The following is a 17,440-nucleotide window of genomic DNA, read 5'->3' on the forward strand; positions in this document are numbered from 1 at the left end:
ATCACTTCTAAATTTCTTACTTTGTTTAGTTTTTCTTCATGGGACATATCACTACTTGACACTAAAATACAATGTCCTGAACGAAGGGACACTATTAACAGTTTGTATTTCTCCTTTATTGCTATATTTCTAGCACATAGAACAGTTTCTGTCAGATAGTAAATATTCAATAAATATTTTTGAGTGAAATAATAAATTAATGAATGAAAGAGTAAGAAACTATTTCCAATATTTGTTAATGCAGTTAATAGATATTTATTAGGTTATAGACAATGTATGTTGGGGATGTGCTTAGTCAGATAACACAACATCTTTATTCTCATGAAACACTTATTGGTCAAGAAAACAAATTATTAAAAATATGATTATGACCCAATGAGAGAAAAACATGTGTGCTATTGTACACAAGTGACTGGGAGCAGTTCAATTTCTATACTTGTTGACTGAGAGCTGAGCCACTTACCAAATTCAGGAAACTCACTGGTAAGGTCTAAGAGCCTTTTCTATACCATTCATTTACTCAAAAGATGCATGCCACAAAAAGATACTAGACTTAGGAGTAATTTGACGTTTCCCAGAATTAAACACAAATTTTACAACCATCCAGACTCTATCATAATTTAATATTTGCCTGGACCATAAACTTATTTAGTTGTGATTAACTAGACTGACATTTCAATTATCTTCCCTACATAAAATATTCAGTGCATTTTTCAGAAGAAAAACACTTTTCCTAGGAGATAGGAAAATTTTATCCTTCAATATAAGTGTCCATGGCTTTTGAATTTTCTTATGTTTAAGAAATATGAAAAATACAAATAGTATAGCATCACTCAGCTTAAATTATGGTTATTGCTTTTTCTCTTTAACTTATCATGTCACTGGTTTATATTCAGTGTATTTGTAGTAAGCATTTAAAACTTTTATACTGATTTATTTGAATAGACACAAATTTTATTTTATTTTATTATTTTTTAAGAACTTTTATTGAGATACAATTGACATACAATAAACTGCATATATTTAAAGTGTACAATTTGATATTTTTTCTTATTAGTAATGTATATATGGCAATCCCAATCTCCCAATTCACCCCCTCCCCCCCACTTTCCCCACTTGGTGTCCATATGTTTGTTCTCTACATCTGTGTCTCTAATTTCTGCCTTGCAGACTGGTTGATTTGTACCATTTTTCTATATTCTGCATATGTATGTTAATATACAATATTTGTTTTTCTCTTTCTGACTCACTTTCACTCTGTATGACAGTCTCTAGGTTCATCCATGTCTCTACAAATGTCCCAATTTCGTTCCTTTTTACAGCTGAGTAATATTCCATTGTATATGTATATACCACATCTTCTTTATCCATTCATCTGTTGATGGACATTTAGGTTGTTTCCAGGTCCTGGCTATTGTAAATAGTGCTGCAATGAACAGTGGAGTGCATGTTTCTTTTTGAATTATGGTATTCTCTGGGTATATGCCCAGTAGAGGGATTGCTGGGTCATGTGGTAACTCTATTTTTAGTTTTTCAAGGATCCTCCATACTGTTCTCCATAGTGGCTGTATTAATTTACATTCCCACCAACAGTGTAAGAGGGTTCCCTTTTCTCCACACCCTTTCCAGCATTTATTGTTTGTAGATTTAATGATGATGCCCATTCTAACTGGTGTGAGGTGATACCTCACTGTAGTTTTGATTTGCATCTCTCCAATAATTAGTGATGTTGAGCAGCTTTACATGTGCCTCTTGGCCATCCACATGTCTTCTTTGGAGAAATGCTTATTTAGGTCTTCTGCCCATTTTTTGATTTTTTTTTTTTTTGATATTGAGGCTTGCACAGATTTTAGAAAAAAGAATATTCACTGTCAAGAATTTTGAAAACACAGTGAGGATTATGAGGAATATCCAGGCATAAAATAAATTAAAATACAGATATAAAGATGAATTAATGTTTACAATGTCCCTAATTACCTATTCTGGCTACGTGCAAAAGGTTGCTATTTGAAATAGACTATTTTCTGAATGCAGTGAACTGTAAATCAAATAGACATCTCAAGTTTATAAATATATGGAAACTTCTGTTGATTTAAATCTATTTTCAATGTCAGTTCAATTAATTATTGCTGCCTGAGAAAATATATGAAATCTGTAATCAAAATGTAAGCCTAAAGCAAGACCTATACAGAATAGTCATCCATTGGCAGAGATAGGAGTGTCGAATATATATTTTAAAAAGCCAAAGAATTGGACAAACTGCTTCTGACAATAATTGCTTTAAAGACCCTTTAGCAAATATCAGCAGAATTGGTTTGTAATTGAGCATGTCTTTCACTTTGAACATGGTCCCTAAAGGTTTTTGCACATATCAGGATATCTACAAACACAATTTGTTTCAGGCTGACTATCCACGATTAACATTTTCTTTTACTGTCTATGACCTGAATAATTCCTTTTACTAAACTACACATCTGTTTTTCTATCATGCACTGAAGATTAAAATCAAATGTTTTCTAGGTGTTGCTTTCTTGTTTTGCTCTCTAAATGAACCACCTTTAAAGACCATTTAAATAAACTATGAAAATAGAAGGTTGCAAATATAGCTTTTAGGGATTGTAGGAGTCAGTTAATTAAGGCTTACTGCAAAGATTTCTAATTATGAGAGTCATAGTCTTAAGTCTATAATCTTATTTATCCAACTAAAATCAGGATAATCAAGGAATGTTTTTCCTAACTACAGCTAAGTGGTTCTAAGTGATTTGGGAAAAAAAAATTTTTTTTTACATTTCTTTAATTGTAAACAGATAGCAAACAATTAAGTCAAGGTTGTTTAATGTAGTTTCCTTAATATTTCTTAAGTATGAGAAAAGAACTATACATATAATCAACTACATGAAAGAAAAGGCAATTTGACACAAACTTCCTCTTTATCATCTTGTTCCACACTGTGCACACACAGAGCAGTGAAAACATAATGCATGCAATTGTCTGTATTTTTTAGTCTCTATTATTTTATTTCCTATTTGTACAAGGTCAGCTCATGTACAATATTATTATTCCTCTGATTTCCTTTTTCCCTACCTCTGGCCCTGATGATATATCAGCACCTTCTGCTAAATGGTTTTCCCCTCACTTGTCTTGGCTATTTTGCAGACATCAACTCATTTCTCCAAATTTTAGGTTAAATCTTCAGTCCTTTCCCCAAATATTGCTCTACCTCTGTAATATATCAATTTCTTAGATGTTCTTGGGTACATTAGCCATCAGGGCCTAGTCTCTCAATTGATCAACCTTTGCTTGGTTCCCTCTACTCAGCATTCTTTCCCTTCTCCTGGCTTCAACCTGGCCTGCTCACATTCTACTCATCTGTCAGAACAGAACTTAATTTAATACTGCTTCCTCAGGAAGACCAGCCCTTTTCCTCCAGACCTGAAGAATACATGCTCTCAGAGAACCCTGAGCTTCTGCTTGGTGGGACTTACCACAGTACTAATTATGTATTTGTCAAATTATTTGTTATCTGCCTCCCCACCAGGGTGTAAAGTTCATAAGAGCTTGCTCACCCCTGTACATTTGTTGAATAACTTAAAGGCTTGTGAACAGCCCATATCACTCACTTTTCTATTTTAGTGTGGAACAATGATATATAACCTACGGACAATGAAACAAATAATTTACTGTCCCCAGTCCAACAAAATTGTAATGTGTTATCCTGTAACTTTAGACAGTGCCTCTTGAGTCACTTCAAAGAAAATTTCCAAAGATACCCAAGTGGAATGATGGAAAGTCCCTCCCTCTATTTGCTACAGTAACACTGTTGTCATATTAAAGGCTGGCGGATGATGATAGCTCAGGTCTTGTTCTCAGACACTCGTTTCTGTTACCTCCTTTTTTACCCAACACTAGGAACTGACACCCTCTGATATGAAGGCAGTAACTGATGCATGCTCAGATTGAATTATTTCCTAATGCCACCCTTAACTAGAATATCTGCATTTTAATTTTTTAAATTTATTTTAATTTATTTTTTATTAATTAATTAATTAATTTGCTGCATTGGGTCTTCGTTGCTGAGCACAGGCTTTCTGTAGTTGCCGAGGGCAGGGGCCACTCTTTGTTGTGGTGCTCGGGCTTCTCACTGTGGTGGCTTCTCTTGTTGAGGAGCATGGGCTCTAGGCGCACAGGCTTCAGCAGTTGTGGCACACGGGCTCAACAGTTGTGGCTTGCGGGCTTTAGAGTGCAGGCTCAGTAGTTGTGGCATACGGGTTTAGGTGCTCTGCGGCATGTGGGATCTTCCCGGACAAGGGCTTGAACCTGTGTCCCCTGCATTGGCAGGTGGATTCGTAACCACTGCGCCATCTGGGAAGCCCAATATCTGCATTTTTAAAGATGTGATTTTCTACATCACAATTTCAGAAGCAAGAAGAGAAGGCCTTCTTGGTGTCTCTTAAAATCATGACATGGAAATAGTAGCTTATATGTGTAAGACTGGTCATAATATATATTTTTTTAATTTATTTATTTATTATTTTGGGGGGGGCACACCAAGTTCAATCATCTGTTTTTATACACATATCCCCACATTCCCTCCCTCCCTCGACTCCCCCCCACCCTCCCTCGACTCCCCCCCACCCTCCCCATCCCAGTCCTCTAAGGCATCATCCATCCTCGAGTTGAACTCCCTTTGTTACACAACTTCCCACTGGCTATCTATTTTACAGTTGGTAGTATATATATGTCTGTGCTACTCTCTCACTTCGTCTCAGCTTCCCCTTCACCCCCTGCCCCCTCCCAAACCTCGAGTTCTCCAGTCTATCCTCTGCATCTGCGTCCTTGTTCTTGTCACTGAGTTCATCAGTACCATTTTTAGATTCCATATATGTGAGTTAGCATACAATATTTGTCTTTCTCTTTCTGACTTACTTCACTCTGTATGACAGACTCTAGGTCTATCCACCTCATTACATATAGCTCCATCTCATCCCTTTTTATAGCTGAGTAATATTCCATTGTATATATATGCCACATCTTCTTTATGGTCATAATATTTTATAAAGTATATATATAGCAAGATTTTTGCTCAGTTTAGGACCTTGATGTATTTTTCAAACAAAATTTAAATATATTTTGATTTTTCATTATAATTTATATCTAAAACAAAGTTAAATTAAATGAACAATAATTGTTTCTCAATATTCTTCTTAAAAATATATTTATTGGGGAGGATTGTTTAATAACTGTCCCCTTCCAGAATATATAGCCTCAATATATGGATACTGTATCTTGTTACATGCTTAATATAATTTCTGTCTTTATAGCAATACACTTTTAACAAATTCTCTCATTTTCAAAGTGGGAAATGGTTGATATCCTGCCCTTCTGCTAAATTAGAAAAACAGCCTAAATGAACTCTCTTCTAATCCTAGAATGAAAGACTGCTATATGTATAATGTATGAAATTATGTAAGCATATTTACATACATATTTTATTTAAAGTGATATATTGTTATTATTCATAAACTTAATTATTTATACACTATTGTTCGAACAGTTGTACTGGATTATATTTTTTTAATCAGGTGGAGCAAAAAGGCTTAGAAGTAATCTGCTAATTCAGAGAGAAACAGAAGACCCTAATTTGTTTTATCCTGAAGACATATCTGACAAGATTTTGTTGATACTATGGGAAAGAAGAAAAAAAAGAAAACAGGAATTCCATTTTCAACAACCATAAAGCAAATTCTATGATCTGGAGCAATTTGCTAAATGAAGAGGAACATTATGTTGTAAATACAAAAATGGTGATTTTACAGTACTGTTTGGCTTTGCTTTATCTATTAGATGCATTTCTGAAGATTATCAGCAAAGTGAACTTATGTATATTATTTTGAATAAAAGTCACATCCATTTCAAATATGTTTTTAGTAGGATATTAAAGTTTTCTTCCTGTACATTTTACATTTTACAGGTTTAGCAGTTTTTTTTTCACTTTTTATTTTGCAGTAATCATAGATTCACAGAAATTTGCAAAAATAATGTACAGCAAGGTCCCATACACCCTTTACCCAGTCTTCCCCAATGTTAACTACTTGCATAACTATAGTGCAACATCAAAACCAGGAAGTTGACATTGGGAAAATCCACAGAACTCTTGTGTGTGTGTGTGTGTGTGTGTGTGTGTGTGTGTGTGTAGCTCTTTGCAATTTATCACATGTCTAACCATGTAACTACCACCATATTCAAAATATATAATTATATTATCACTACAAGGCTCCCTCCTGCTACCCCTTCATAGCCACATCCCTCTCTCCCTAATCCCTAACCCTTGTCCATCAAAAATCTATTCTCCATCTTTATACCTATGTTATTCCAAGAATGTTATATAAGTGAATTATACAGTGTGCATCCTTTTGAGATTGTTTTTTTTTTCTCACTCAGCAGAGTGCCCTTAATTTTATCCAAGCTGTATGTATAAGGAGTTTGTTTCTTTTCATTGCTGAATAGTATTCCAACATCGTATATATATTTCTCCTTTAAATATCACCATAGCTGCCTTAATGCATAAAATGAGCTGAATTGCATCCCCTAAAATCCAAACGTTGAAGTCCTACTTCAGTAGCTTATTAGCATGTGACTGGACTTGGAGATAGGGCTTTCGAAGATGAAATTAAGGTAAAATGAGGTCATATGGGTAGGATTTACTCTGTCATGACAGTATCCTTATAAGAAGAGCTTATGACACAGACATGCACATAGGAAAGAACGGGTGAAAACACAAGGAGAAAATGGATATCTATAAGCCAAGGAGAATGGCTTTAGAATGAAATCAACTCTGCTGACACCTCAACTTTGGACTTTTAGCCTCTAGAACAATAAGAAATTAAATTTACGTTGTTTAAGAGACCTAATCTGTGGCATTTGTTATACCAGACCTAGTAAACAAATACAGTGTAAAAGAATATTTTTATCTGTATAAATTATTCTTATATATATGTATTCATATAAAACAACACTTTCTGCTATAAGACAATCACTTCTGTATCAAAGGGAGTTTTTAAATCGTTGAAGATTTTCCTGTATCATGCTTTGTGATAAATTATGTTATGGGGGAATTAAAGAGAATATATACTCATAAAAATCATAGGCCTATTTGTGCCTAATTACATTGCAGTAAAAATCAATACTGCTAAAATGGACCATTTAGCTGAAAGCAACTGGAGTTTTTTAAAAAGACAGTTTAACTATATTTTATACAAAACTGCACCTAAACAACAGCATTTAGACACAGTTCTGGATATTTTTTCCTGTTCCTTTCAGGAGTGGGTTATGGTTAGGCATATAGACTGCCCTGTTTTTACAATATAGATATCAATTATAATTAGCATAAGTTCTTACTATTTGCTTATTTGACATGGAAAAGAGATGGCTGTATAAGTAGGGCAATTGCATTTCAATTTATTTAGCAACATTTTATTTATGTCTGACATTTGTTGGTAAGTAATATGGACTTGCTCATTAAGATATATTAGCATAGTATTATATCAAAAACATAAATGCATAGACATTAAAGAGAAGCATTATATCTAATTGACCATACTACTAAGAAGTAATATTAAAAATATCTTTCTGCACCTTGGGAAACAATAAGAACAACCACCAGAAAACCACCCCTATAATGTACAGAGTGTACAATTGTACCTCAGTGAATATAGGTCCTCTGGGATATTAAGCATCAAAAGGGAATTATAGATCTGTTTTGAGAGAACAGCAGTGGAACTTACCATCTTGATCCGTGGTCACTGTAATAGCTGTGAATGGCTTGGGAGAAAAACTCAACTCAGAAACTCCATTCATGGCTTCTATTTCAAAGGTGTAATTCACGTGAGACACAAAGTCAAGTACTATCACGGAACTGTTGATCAGGCCAGTATGTCTTGGGATGAAGCGGAGTCCTCCACCACAGTCCTCACACTGGCTGGTGTCTAAGCCACATTTCTTACAGATTACACTGTATGTGAGATCTTTTCTCCCTCCTGTGTCACTTGGTGGGCTCCATTCCAAAATAAGGGCCGTTTCATTGATGTTAAAAACCACATTCCTAGGAGCTGAAGGTGGCCCTAGAGAAAGCAATTAAAAAACAAATGTACATGTATAGGACAATGAATTATGGTGCTAACTTGAAAACGTCATCAACAAACACTTGCTGGTGTTTTATACTAGTTTGACCTCTTTCTTCTGATGGAAACATAAAGAAATATGGTTAAAAATATCTGAATAAATCTAGTAAGAGTGAAATATTAGGGGTGAAGATAGTCTATAGCTTAACTTTTGGTGTATAAATTTCCATATTTAATATCAAAAGCCACAGATCTTCAAAAGATACAATAATCATACTTTTTAAATTTGTTGACTGAAAATATATAATAACCAAACATTATTTTAAATTACATGATGGTTTTAATTACACCTTAATAATTACATCATCATTTAAAAAATAGTAACATGCATATACAAAACATGCTGTGTTGAGTCTTTCAGTCTTCAAACTATGCTTGATGTATAACTAAAACTCTCATTCATTTTTTCTTTTTTGACAATCTCTCTAAGAATCTTTTTCTCACAGGCTAAGAATAAATGGCCATAAACTTAGGGTGGACAGAGAGTTTGGAAGAAGGGGAAGAGGAAGGGAAACTGGAGGCAGCATAAAGGCTTTTGCTAGGTCCTGCCAATTTCATGGGACAAAAGCATTATATGGAAGGGATAAAAGGGGGTATACATAAGACATGCTACCTAGACTTTTATTTAGATTAACTTTACTAAACATAAGTAAGTGTGTCCTTAGCTTATAAAGAGACCCAGAAAATCCTCTAATTCATCATCCAGACTTGGCATACACCATGTCATGGATGGTAGATGAGCATTTGCCCTCAGGCCTCTTTCTCATTTTTTTCCATACAGGTCACACTACATAGAGTATTTAATATCCTTTAACTATTCCAGCCTTTTCTTAAAATTGTGTCAATAATCTTTTACACTTATCCGAGTCATTCAAACCTCAGTTTCATATCATTCACTGAACAAATATTAACTTAAGGTCCACTAGGTGCCTGGCAGTGCACTATGTGCTATATTGTGAAATACCACGAATCCTTTCTGTAAGAGACTATTCTTATGAAAGATATTTTGAAAAATAACTCGTTGCATAAATAACTGATTAAATAACATTCTTACCATATTTTAAAAGGCTTAGTTTTGAGAAATCTAAACAGTTCTTTAAATTTCTGCTATCAATAAAATTTACTTAGAAGGAGGAAAAACATTCTCTGTGACATTCTCTCCAAAGAAAGAAATTCAAATTCTGATACAGGCTTCTTTTGGATTTCGAGATATAGTCATTCATTCATTCAATAATTTTTTTTAGTGACTACTATGTGTGCCAGATATCCTGCTAGATCTTGGACTTACAGCATGAATGTGATAAACGTTATTTCTGCTTTCTTGTTATTGACATTTTATCTGAATAGCTAAACACAAATACACACACACAAACAGAAGAATAAAATTCAAATTACAATAAGTGCAATTACAGAAATCGAAAGGAGCTGAAATAACCTGAGAAACATTCTGAGAAGGCCTCAGGCAGGTGGTGTGGAAGATGTACAGGGGGGTGAGAAGAATATTAGAGGTAGAAGATGTATGGCTCTTTAGTCAAAAAAGATATTAAAATAGTCACGGAACTGGAAGAAGATCACTGTAGCTAGAATGCAGAAGGAGTAAGCAAGAAGTGAGTTTTAAGGAACAGGAAGGGGTCAGATAATGCAAGACTGCTGGCTCAATGGAATGAGTCTGAATATTTTTCTACATTTAACAGGAAGAAACTGACAGATTCTATGCACAGAAGTGAGATGTTTCCAAAAAAAGTATTATGGATGCAGTGCAGGGAATGGTCTAAGTACAGAGGACTCAGTAGCAAAATCTGTTATATGGTGTTAGAGTAGCATAACATCACTCCTAAATCTATATGACTCTGTATTGGCTTTGAGATAGTAAGTGTTATATTTTCCTTTTCTATTTTGGTGGATCCTGATATCAGCAACCTGATGAGTAGGACTCAGACACCTATATGTACACTACTTGAAGCTAGACCTAGAAATGGGACAGTTAGTTTTGCTAAAAGGCTTCTGCCTACCTTGCTTTATGCCATTTCATGTTCCAGAGAGTTATAGAAACGTCTGCCTTCAGAAAGGAAAATATGGAAGGGATTATAAACTAGAGCAGAGGGATAAGCATAGTTTTTTACCCCCAACCTAGACTCATGCCTAGGAGATAAAGATTCATCACCATCATCATAGTAATGTCTTCCTACCGAATGACATGTTCATATTGTTGCTCTTTTCTCTTATTTATCATGGAAAACATGAATTATTATCCACTTACATTTCCAAGAACAGGAAGAAAGTTATCAATTATGTTATAGGTGTCTGCAAGTATATGACGGTCCGCCTAGAGATACTTAAATAAAAAAGGCAGACACCCTTTTTACTCAAGGGCCCTCACACCAATTTGCATGACGATTAAATAGCTTTTTAATTGCTGTTAAATTATGCCAGCTAAACTGTGATTTCATGCAAATATTAAGCTGTAATGACATGCAGTGAATCATCTACTAAGATTTAGAACTTAGAACAGAGAGAGACAATTAATTCTAATCCTCAGATTCAACTAAATTATGTGTCACTGGGCTTTTATGAATGTGGCCTGATTGCTTTGTCATCATTTATAAATTATACAAAGATTATGTGACACATTGGGAAAAAAACGTGGCAGCAATAACTCTTTGGGAGACATCTGTATTGAATACTCTCAGGGATTTCCTTATGTTGACTTTTTTTTTTAAAAGAAACAAGTAACTCACATAGGCAAAAGCAATCTCCACACTACACCCTCCAGACCAACCTCATAAGAAAAGGACAATTATCCTAATTTGCAACTAGCTGGTTTTCTAGCCCATCATGTAATAAACTTAAATAAAAACTACAGTTTTATTTCTATCAGTTTATTTTAAAAACATATTTTCAGTCTTCTTCCTCCTTTTTTGGGTTTCCAAATTGTTAAAGAATAAATAATAAACTGTACACAGTTAAACAATAAAGAAATAGTGCTCTAATAGTAAACTTATGAGAAGCATGTGGCAGTGTTGTTCTGTCCCTCCTCAGAAAAGCATCTGGCCCTGCTGCCCCCATCTTCCTCTTAGAGTTGCAGAGGCCAGGTAGGCTACAATTTTTTTATTTAATTATTTCTTTATGTAAAATGTTTTAAACAGAACTATATTTCCCAAAAGATATCACACAAAAAATGAGTTCAGTGCTCAAATTAAGATTCCTCTGGCAGATTGATGTTGAAACAAAAGAAACACAATTTGCCTCACTTTGTTGAAACCAACATTTCCCAAACATTTATTCACAGAATGTTATTTTCTAAGAAGCATATAAAGGAATACTAGCATTCTGCAGAACATCCTTTAAATAAAGGTTGACACTGAAGAAGAGCAAACTTAGGGGTCACATTTCAGTTACTACATACATCGCTGTAGATTTCATATTTTATGCTTATAATTACAGAAATATATTAACTCATAAATAAGCAGTGGTCTTTTTCATATTAACTGAAGGGTGACTATTCATTCACCCATTAACTCTATAACTAATTGTGGTTTGCAGACAATATATTTTAACCTTAAGAACAATGAAAAGTTGATGCAAATAACTGAGGGTATCAAATCATTAAAGGCTATTGCCTATTAAACTATGTTTTCTAATTCTAAAGTTACTACCTGGCACTAATTTAAGTGTTTGTTAATTTAATGACTGCCAAGATGTAATAGTACAGTTTCCTAATAAAAAGTATATTATTCACATCTGAGTTTATGAATGAGAGAAAAATAGTTTTATGTTTACTTATGTCAAAGAGAACATCAATACACAAACACACACACACACACACACACACACACACACACACACACGACAAAAAGACAACCCTCGGATTGGGAGGAAATATTTGTAAATGAAGCAACTGACAAAGGATTAATCTCCAAAATACACAAGCAGCTCATGCAGCTCAATATCAAAAAAACAAACAACCCAAAGCAAAAATTGGCAGAAGACCCAAATAGACATTTCTCCAAGGAAGACATACAGATGGCCAACAGACACATGAAAAGATGCTCAGCATCACTAATCAATAGAGAAATGCAAGTCAAAACCACAATGAGGTATTGCCTTAAACGAGTCAATGGCCATTATCAAAAAATCTAGAAACAATAAATGCTGGAGAGGGTGTGGAGAAAAGGGAACCCTCCTGCATTACTGGTGGGAATGTAAATTGATACAGCCACTATGGAAAACAGTATGCAGGGTCATTAAAAAACTAAAAATAGAACTACCATATGACCCAGCAATCCCACTATTGGGCATATACCCGGAAAAAACCATAAACCAAAAAGAACATGTACCACAATGTTCACTGAGGCAATATTACAATATCCAGGACATGGAAGCAACCTAAATGCTCATTGACAGATGAATGGATAAAGAAGATGTGGCACATATATACAATGGAATATTACTCAGCCATAAAAAGGAATGAAATGGAGCTATTTGTAGTGAGGTGGATGGACCTAGAGTCTGTCACACACAGTGAAGTAAATCAGAAAGAGAAAAACAAATACTGTATGCTAACACATATATATGGAATCTAGAAAAATGGTACTGATGAACCTAGTGGCAGGGTAGGAATAGAAATGCAGATGTAGAGAACAGACTTGAGGACACCTGGGGGAGGGGAAGCTGGTACGTAGTGAGAGAGTAGCACTGACATATACACACTACCAAATGTAAAATAGATGGCTAGTGGGAAGCTACTACAGAGTACAGGGAAACCAGCTTGATGCTTTGTGAAGACCTAAAGGGGTGGGATAGGGAGGCTCAAAAGGGAGGGGATATGGGGATATATGTATACATGTGGCTGATTCACTTTGTTGTACAGCAGAAACTGACACAATACTGTGAAGCAATTATACCCCAATAAAGATTAAAAAGAAAAAGTTATTGGTACCATGTGGTTCTTGAATTGAGTTGCATGTACATGAGTGTTAATACAATATGATACAGTGTTTTATAACTGACATGTTTTTTACACGTTCTTTTGCTTGTAATAATTATTATATGATATTAAAATGTATAGCATAAAATCTGAATATTCATGATAATTTACAACTTGAAAATAAAATATAGTTATATGGTTCCAAAAAAATTATCCACACTCTGGCTGTAGAATTTATTTTAATTAAGTTTTAGAAAAGACAAATACATCATTTTTCAACATAATCTCCTTGCTTTTCAATACACTTTGTCCATCTGTCAACAAGCTTTCATATTTCCTCATTAAAAATGTTTTAGGCTGAGCTGTGAGCCACAATTTCACCACTGTCTTCACTTCTTCATCAGAAATGAATCTTTGTCCTCATAGGGCTACTGTCAGGGCAACAAACAGGTGAAAGTCCAATAGAGCAAGATTAGGACTATAAGGAGGATACTTTAACACCTCAAAATGAAGTTTTTGCAGAGTGTCTACAGTACAGGCAGAAATGTGCAGACATGCATTGTCATGCAAGATTACAATGCCCCTTGGACAGCAGTCCTCTGCATTTAATCCGGTGTAGGCTTCAGCTCTTCAGCAAGCATCTCACTGTAACAAGCACTGCTGATTGTTGAACATTTTTCCTGATAATGTTCCAATATTGGTCCTTGAGAATCCCAGAAAACTTTAAGCATCAATTTTCCAGCTGATGGTTGACTTTTGAACTTTTTCTTAGTCGGTGATTGAGGATGTTTCCATTCCATACACTGCCGTTTACTCTCAGGCTCGTAGTGATGAATCCATGTCTTGTCACCAGTAATGACTCTCTTTAAAAAACTTTCACCTTCTTTGGAGTATCGTTCCAAATTTATTTGCAGATATCCAAATGCTTCTGTTTATATTCCTCCACGAGTTGTTTTGATACCCATCTCAAAAAACTTTTCAAAACTTAAGTCTGTCATGGATTACTTCGTTTAGAAGTGTAAAAGCATCCTCCCTATAGTCCTGATCTTGCTCCATCAGACTCTCACCTGTTTGGTCCCCTGAAAGCAGCCCTACGAGGACAAAGATTCACTTCTGATGAAGAAGTGAAGACAGTGGTGCATTCGTGGCTCGCAGCTCAGTCTAAAACATTTTTTAATAATATGAAAGCTTGTGACAGATGGACAAAGTATAAGGAAAAGCAAGATTATGTTGAAAAATGATGTATTTGTCTTTCCTAAAAGTTAAAATAAATTCCACAGTCAGAGTGCGGATAAGTTTTTATTCACCCTCATATATATATATAAAATCATCTAGAGATGTTTAGATAAATGTTTCACAGCAGAGAAAATTATATGAATAGATGAAAAAGTACATCTCTAGACTTTAATAATATAATAAAAATATCAGTTTCAGATCTGCAGAGACGTAGTATAAAACTCTAAAAATTTCATTCTTTGCACTATCACTATCAATTTTAACTTTATCTATATTTATATTATTAATCTAATATCCTTCCTATATAATCTTTGAAAAAGGTACTTAATATTAAGGCGCACTTTCAACAAAAGTTTATATTCATATCTAAACCACTATGTGCTCTATCTATAAGTTTTGTTCATAAAATTTTTGTATATCTGGAAATGGATGATGAATAATCATAAAACTGGGGCTTCCACCTCACCACAGGGAAGGAAATAAACCAATTTTTTCAGATAAAGAAATGAGGCCCAGGAAAGTTTTGTAATTATGTCAAGGTCATGAAATGTATTAGTGGTAGGATGATACCTAGGTCTTTTTATGTTTAGATTTTTTTCCTACTCTATCACAATATATTTATGCTATAAATACAAAAAATTCTGTTTTTATAGTGCTTTGCTTAGAGAGTACTGTCAAAAGCAAATTTTCAAAACACAAATTGGAGAGCAATTTATTGCCTTTCTACAATGGATTTCTTTTAATAATGTTATCTTAAAGCATTTAAAAATATTTTATTTACAGAATAGTAACTGAAAATTAAACCTTTAGGATAAATATTGCTCAAAATACAGAAAACATGTGCACTTCAAATCCTTTGAATTTTACATATTCTCATTTTCTTCAATATTATTGTACTTACTTCAGTAACTAAATTGATGTCTGAAATTAAGACTTGTCCATTAGTGTTTTCATAATACCATGAATGAAGACTTAGATAACTGTTTTCAAATTTTCTCTTATTTGCAAGACTCATAATTAAAGGAAACAAAAATTAAAAAAGAAATCTAATAGACTAAATACTACTCACTTCCAGAATAAAATCTAAATCACTCAACCTCATCTACATGTGTCTTTATAACTAGGCCCATCCCTTAGCCTCTTTCTCCCTTTTGCTGCATCTCAATGCCTTTGCACATGCTGTTTCTTTACCTTTTTTTGCTCTGTGGAAACTTCCTACTCATCCTTCAGGTTCTGATTTAGGTGTTACCCCTTTGTGACACCTTCCCACTGTCCTCAGGCAGAAATGAATACTTTTACACATTGTAGGCATGTATTCAGAAAAATATAGTCAACACTTTGTAGCACTTTTTTTGTTCTAAAAAGTGTACTTAATATTTTTCATAATTTATTTCATTCAGTTATCACAATAAATGTGTAAGTTATTTATATCCCCATTTTATAGAAAAGGTCACTGATGCTTACCAGGTGCACTGAAATATATGTATTCAAGTATACAAGTCAACCTGGTCTAGCTTGATCCAAAGGTGACACGTGCTTTAACTAAGGGAATGAATAGAATGCATGGTTTTGTGCAATCCTACAAGAATTATTTTTTACATAGTACAAATTCTGAAAAAATCGGAGAGTAGACAGTTCAAGGTTATAATCTTTGCAAGAATCCAGTGTTATTGACTCAAGATAGAACCATGTGACTTGAAATTCATGTAAGAAGTGGAAGGGAATGTTTATATTAAGAAAACTGTTGTTAACTAATAAAAACCTATAGCAAAATAAACAGCCACCCTATCCCTACTCATTGGGAAGGAATAAAAGCTTCTCAAAATACAGTTTTATAGACACTCAAAACTTGAAAAGTAAGGAATTGTGGCTCCAAGTTTCTATGTCATAGAGCACGAACATAATTTTACATTGGAAAAATTCCAAAAAATAGTTATCGACTATTTTCACCAATGCAGAAAAAATCCTCAATATAAACTCATAGAATAACTATTTCTAAAAATTACAGAAACATGCTATAGTTGTGTAGGTCAGGTGTTAAAGGGCAATATCACATTCATAATAAAAGCACACTAAAACACAAACAAAATCACTATCAGCCTGTGCTTGGGTGTTTTGAGTAAAAAATCATCCAATTTCCCTAGATATCATGAGGAAAGAAATCTTGCACACCTACATGCAGCCCTTTCTGTGTCCGAGTCAGTTATTTTAAATTAAACACTCATTAAAAATAAAAAAGAGAAATATGATGAGACCAAGCACTGTCATATTTTGGGAGGGAAAAGCAAAACAATGAATAGATTAAAGCAAATTAATAAACGTTTCTCAAAAGGCATAACATTGTAGGGATAATTATGAATGTTCTCTTTCCAATTATGGATTATTCGTGGTAAGTGGTTTTTGTGTACAAGTAGACGATATTAAATGGGACAATTCTCTCTGAGTTCCAACTGTAGATGCCAAGAATAAATTTGCCCTGGCAGCAAGTGGTAACTCAATTCTTCAGCATCAGCAGAATAACCACTTAATATCTCTTCCTACAGAGGAATCTCTCCCAGGTAATTTGGTAAAAGAACCTTGCCTGAAATAAAAATTAAATTATTTATGTTTAGGAAACTCCATGAAGCTCAAGTGACATCTTACATTAGCGATCTGTATTAGGGAAACTGGGATTCATTACATACAGGTATCTATTCTGTAACATAAGAATATACCATTGCAATACATAAAGTAAATATTTAGAGTTATTTTCTATAATGAGAACAAGTCTAGAATATAACACAGCCTACTAGAGGTAATAAATCCATTTTTGAAATGTCTCCCCTCTGGCTTCGGCAAAATCGTGGCTGCTACATTGTGTTTATAATCAGCCACACAAGCAATCGGTTGAGCTTTTGTTTTTTCAGTTGTGAGATGGAAAAGCAAGGAACCAAAGTGGTTTTTCCATGCAAAAGGAGCTTAGGGGACAGAGAGGGAGAGGGAGAGAGACACACACACACACAAAGAGATGGGGCAAAAAAGCAAAGATAGCAGGCAGAGCAGGGGTATCTGGATGGGAGCATTCTGTACCCACCCAGAGTAGGGGACCTGAGTAGGG

At 34.4% G+C, this 17,440-nt stretch overlaps 1 protein-coding gene across 12 annotated transcripts in view; it reads right to left on the reverse strand.

Annotated features, from left to right (window-relative positions):
* EPHA6 (EPH receptor A6) overlaps positions 1 to 17,440 on the reverse strand; it is an 868,712-nt gene that overhangs the window by 465,038 nt on the left and 386,234 nt on the right. For 11 of the 12 annotated variants that reach the window (XR_009047653.1, XR_009047652.1, XM_057696167.1 and 8 more), the window contains one exon: positions 7,785 to 8,120. The exons of the other annotated variant lie outside the window; for it this stretch is intronic. Coding sequence is in view for 9 of the 11 variants with exons in the window: in XM_057696167.1 (XP_057552150.1) it covers positions 7,785 to 8,120 (336 nt within the window). In the remaining 2 variants the exon portion in view is untranslated. The remainder of the gene's footprint in view (positions 1 to 7,784; positions 8,121 to 17,440) is intronic. 12 annotated transcript variants of the gene reach the window in all.

The sequence above is a fragment of the Hippopotamus amphibius genome, chromosome 10 (genome assembly GCF_030028045.1).
Source record: "Hippopotamus amphibius kiboko isolate mHipAmp2 chromosome 10, mHipAmp2.hap2, whole genome shotgun sequence".
In the NCBI taxonomy this organism is placed as follows: Eukaryota; Metazoa; Chordata; class Mammalia; order Artiodactyla; family Hippopotamidae; genus Hippopotamus; species Hippopotamus amphibius.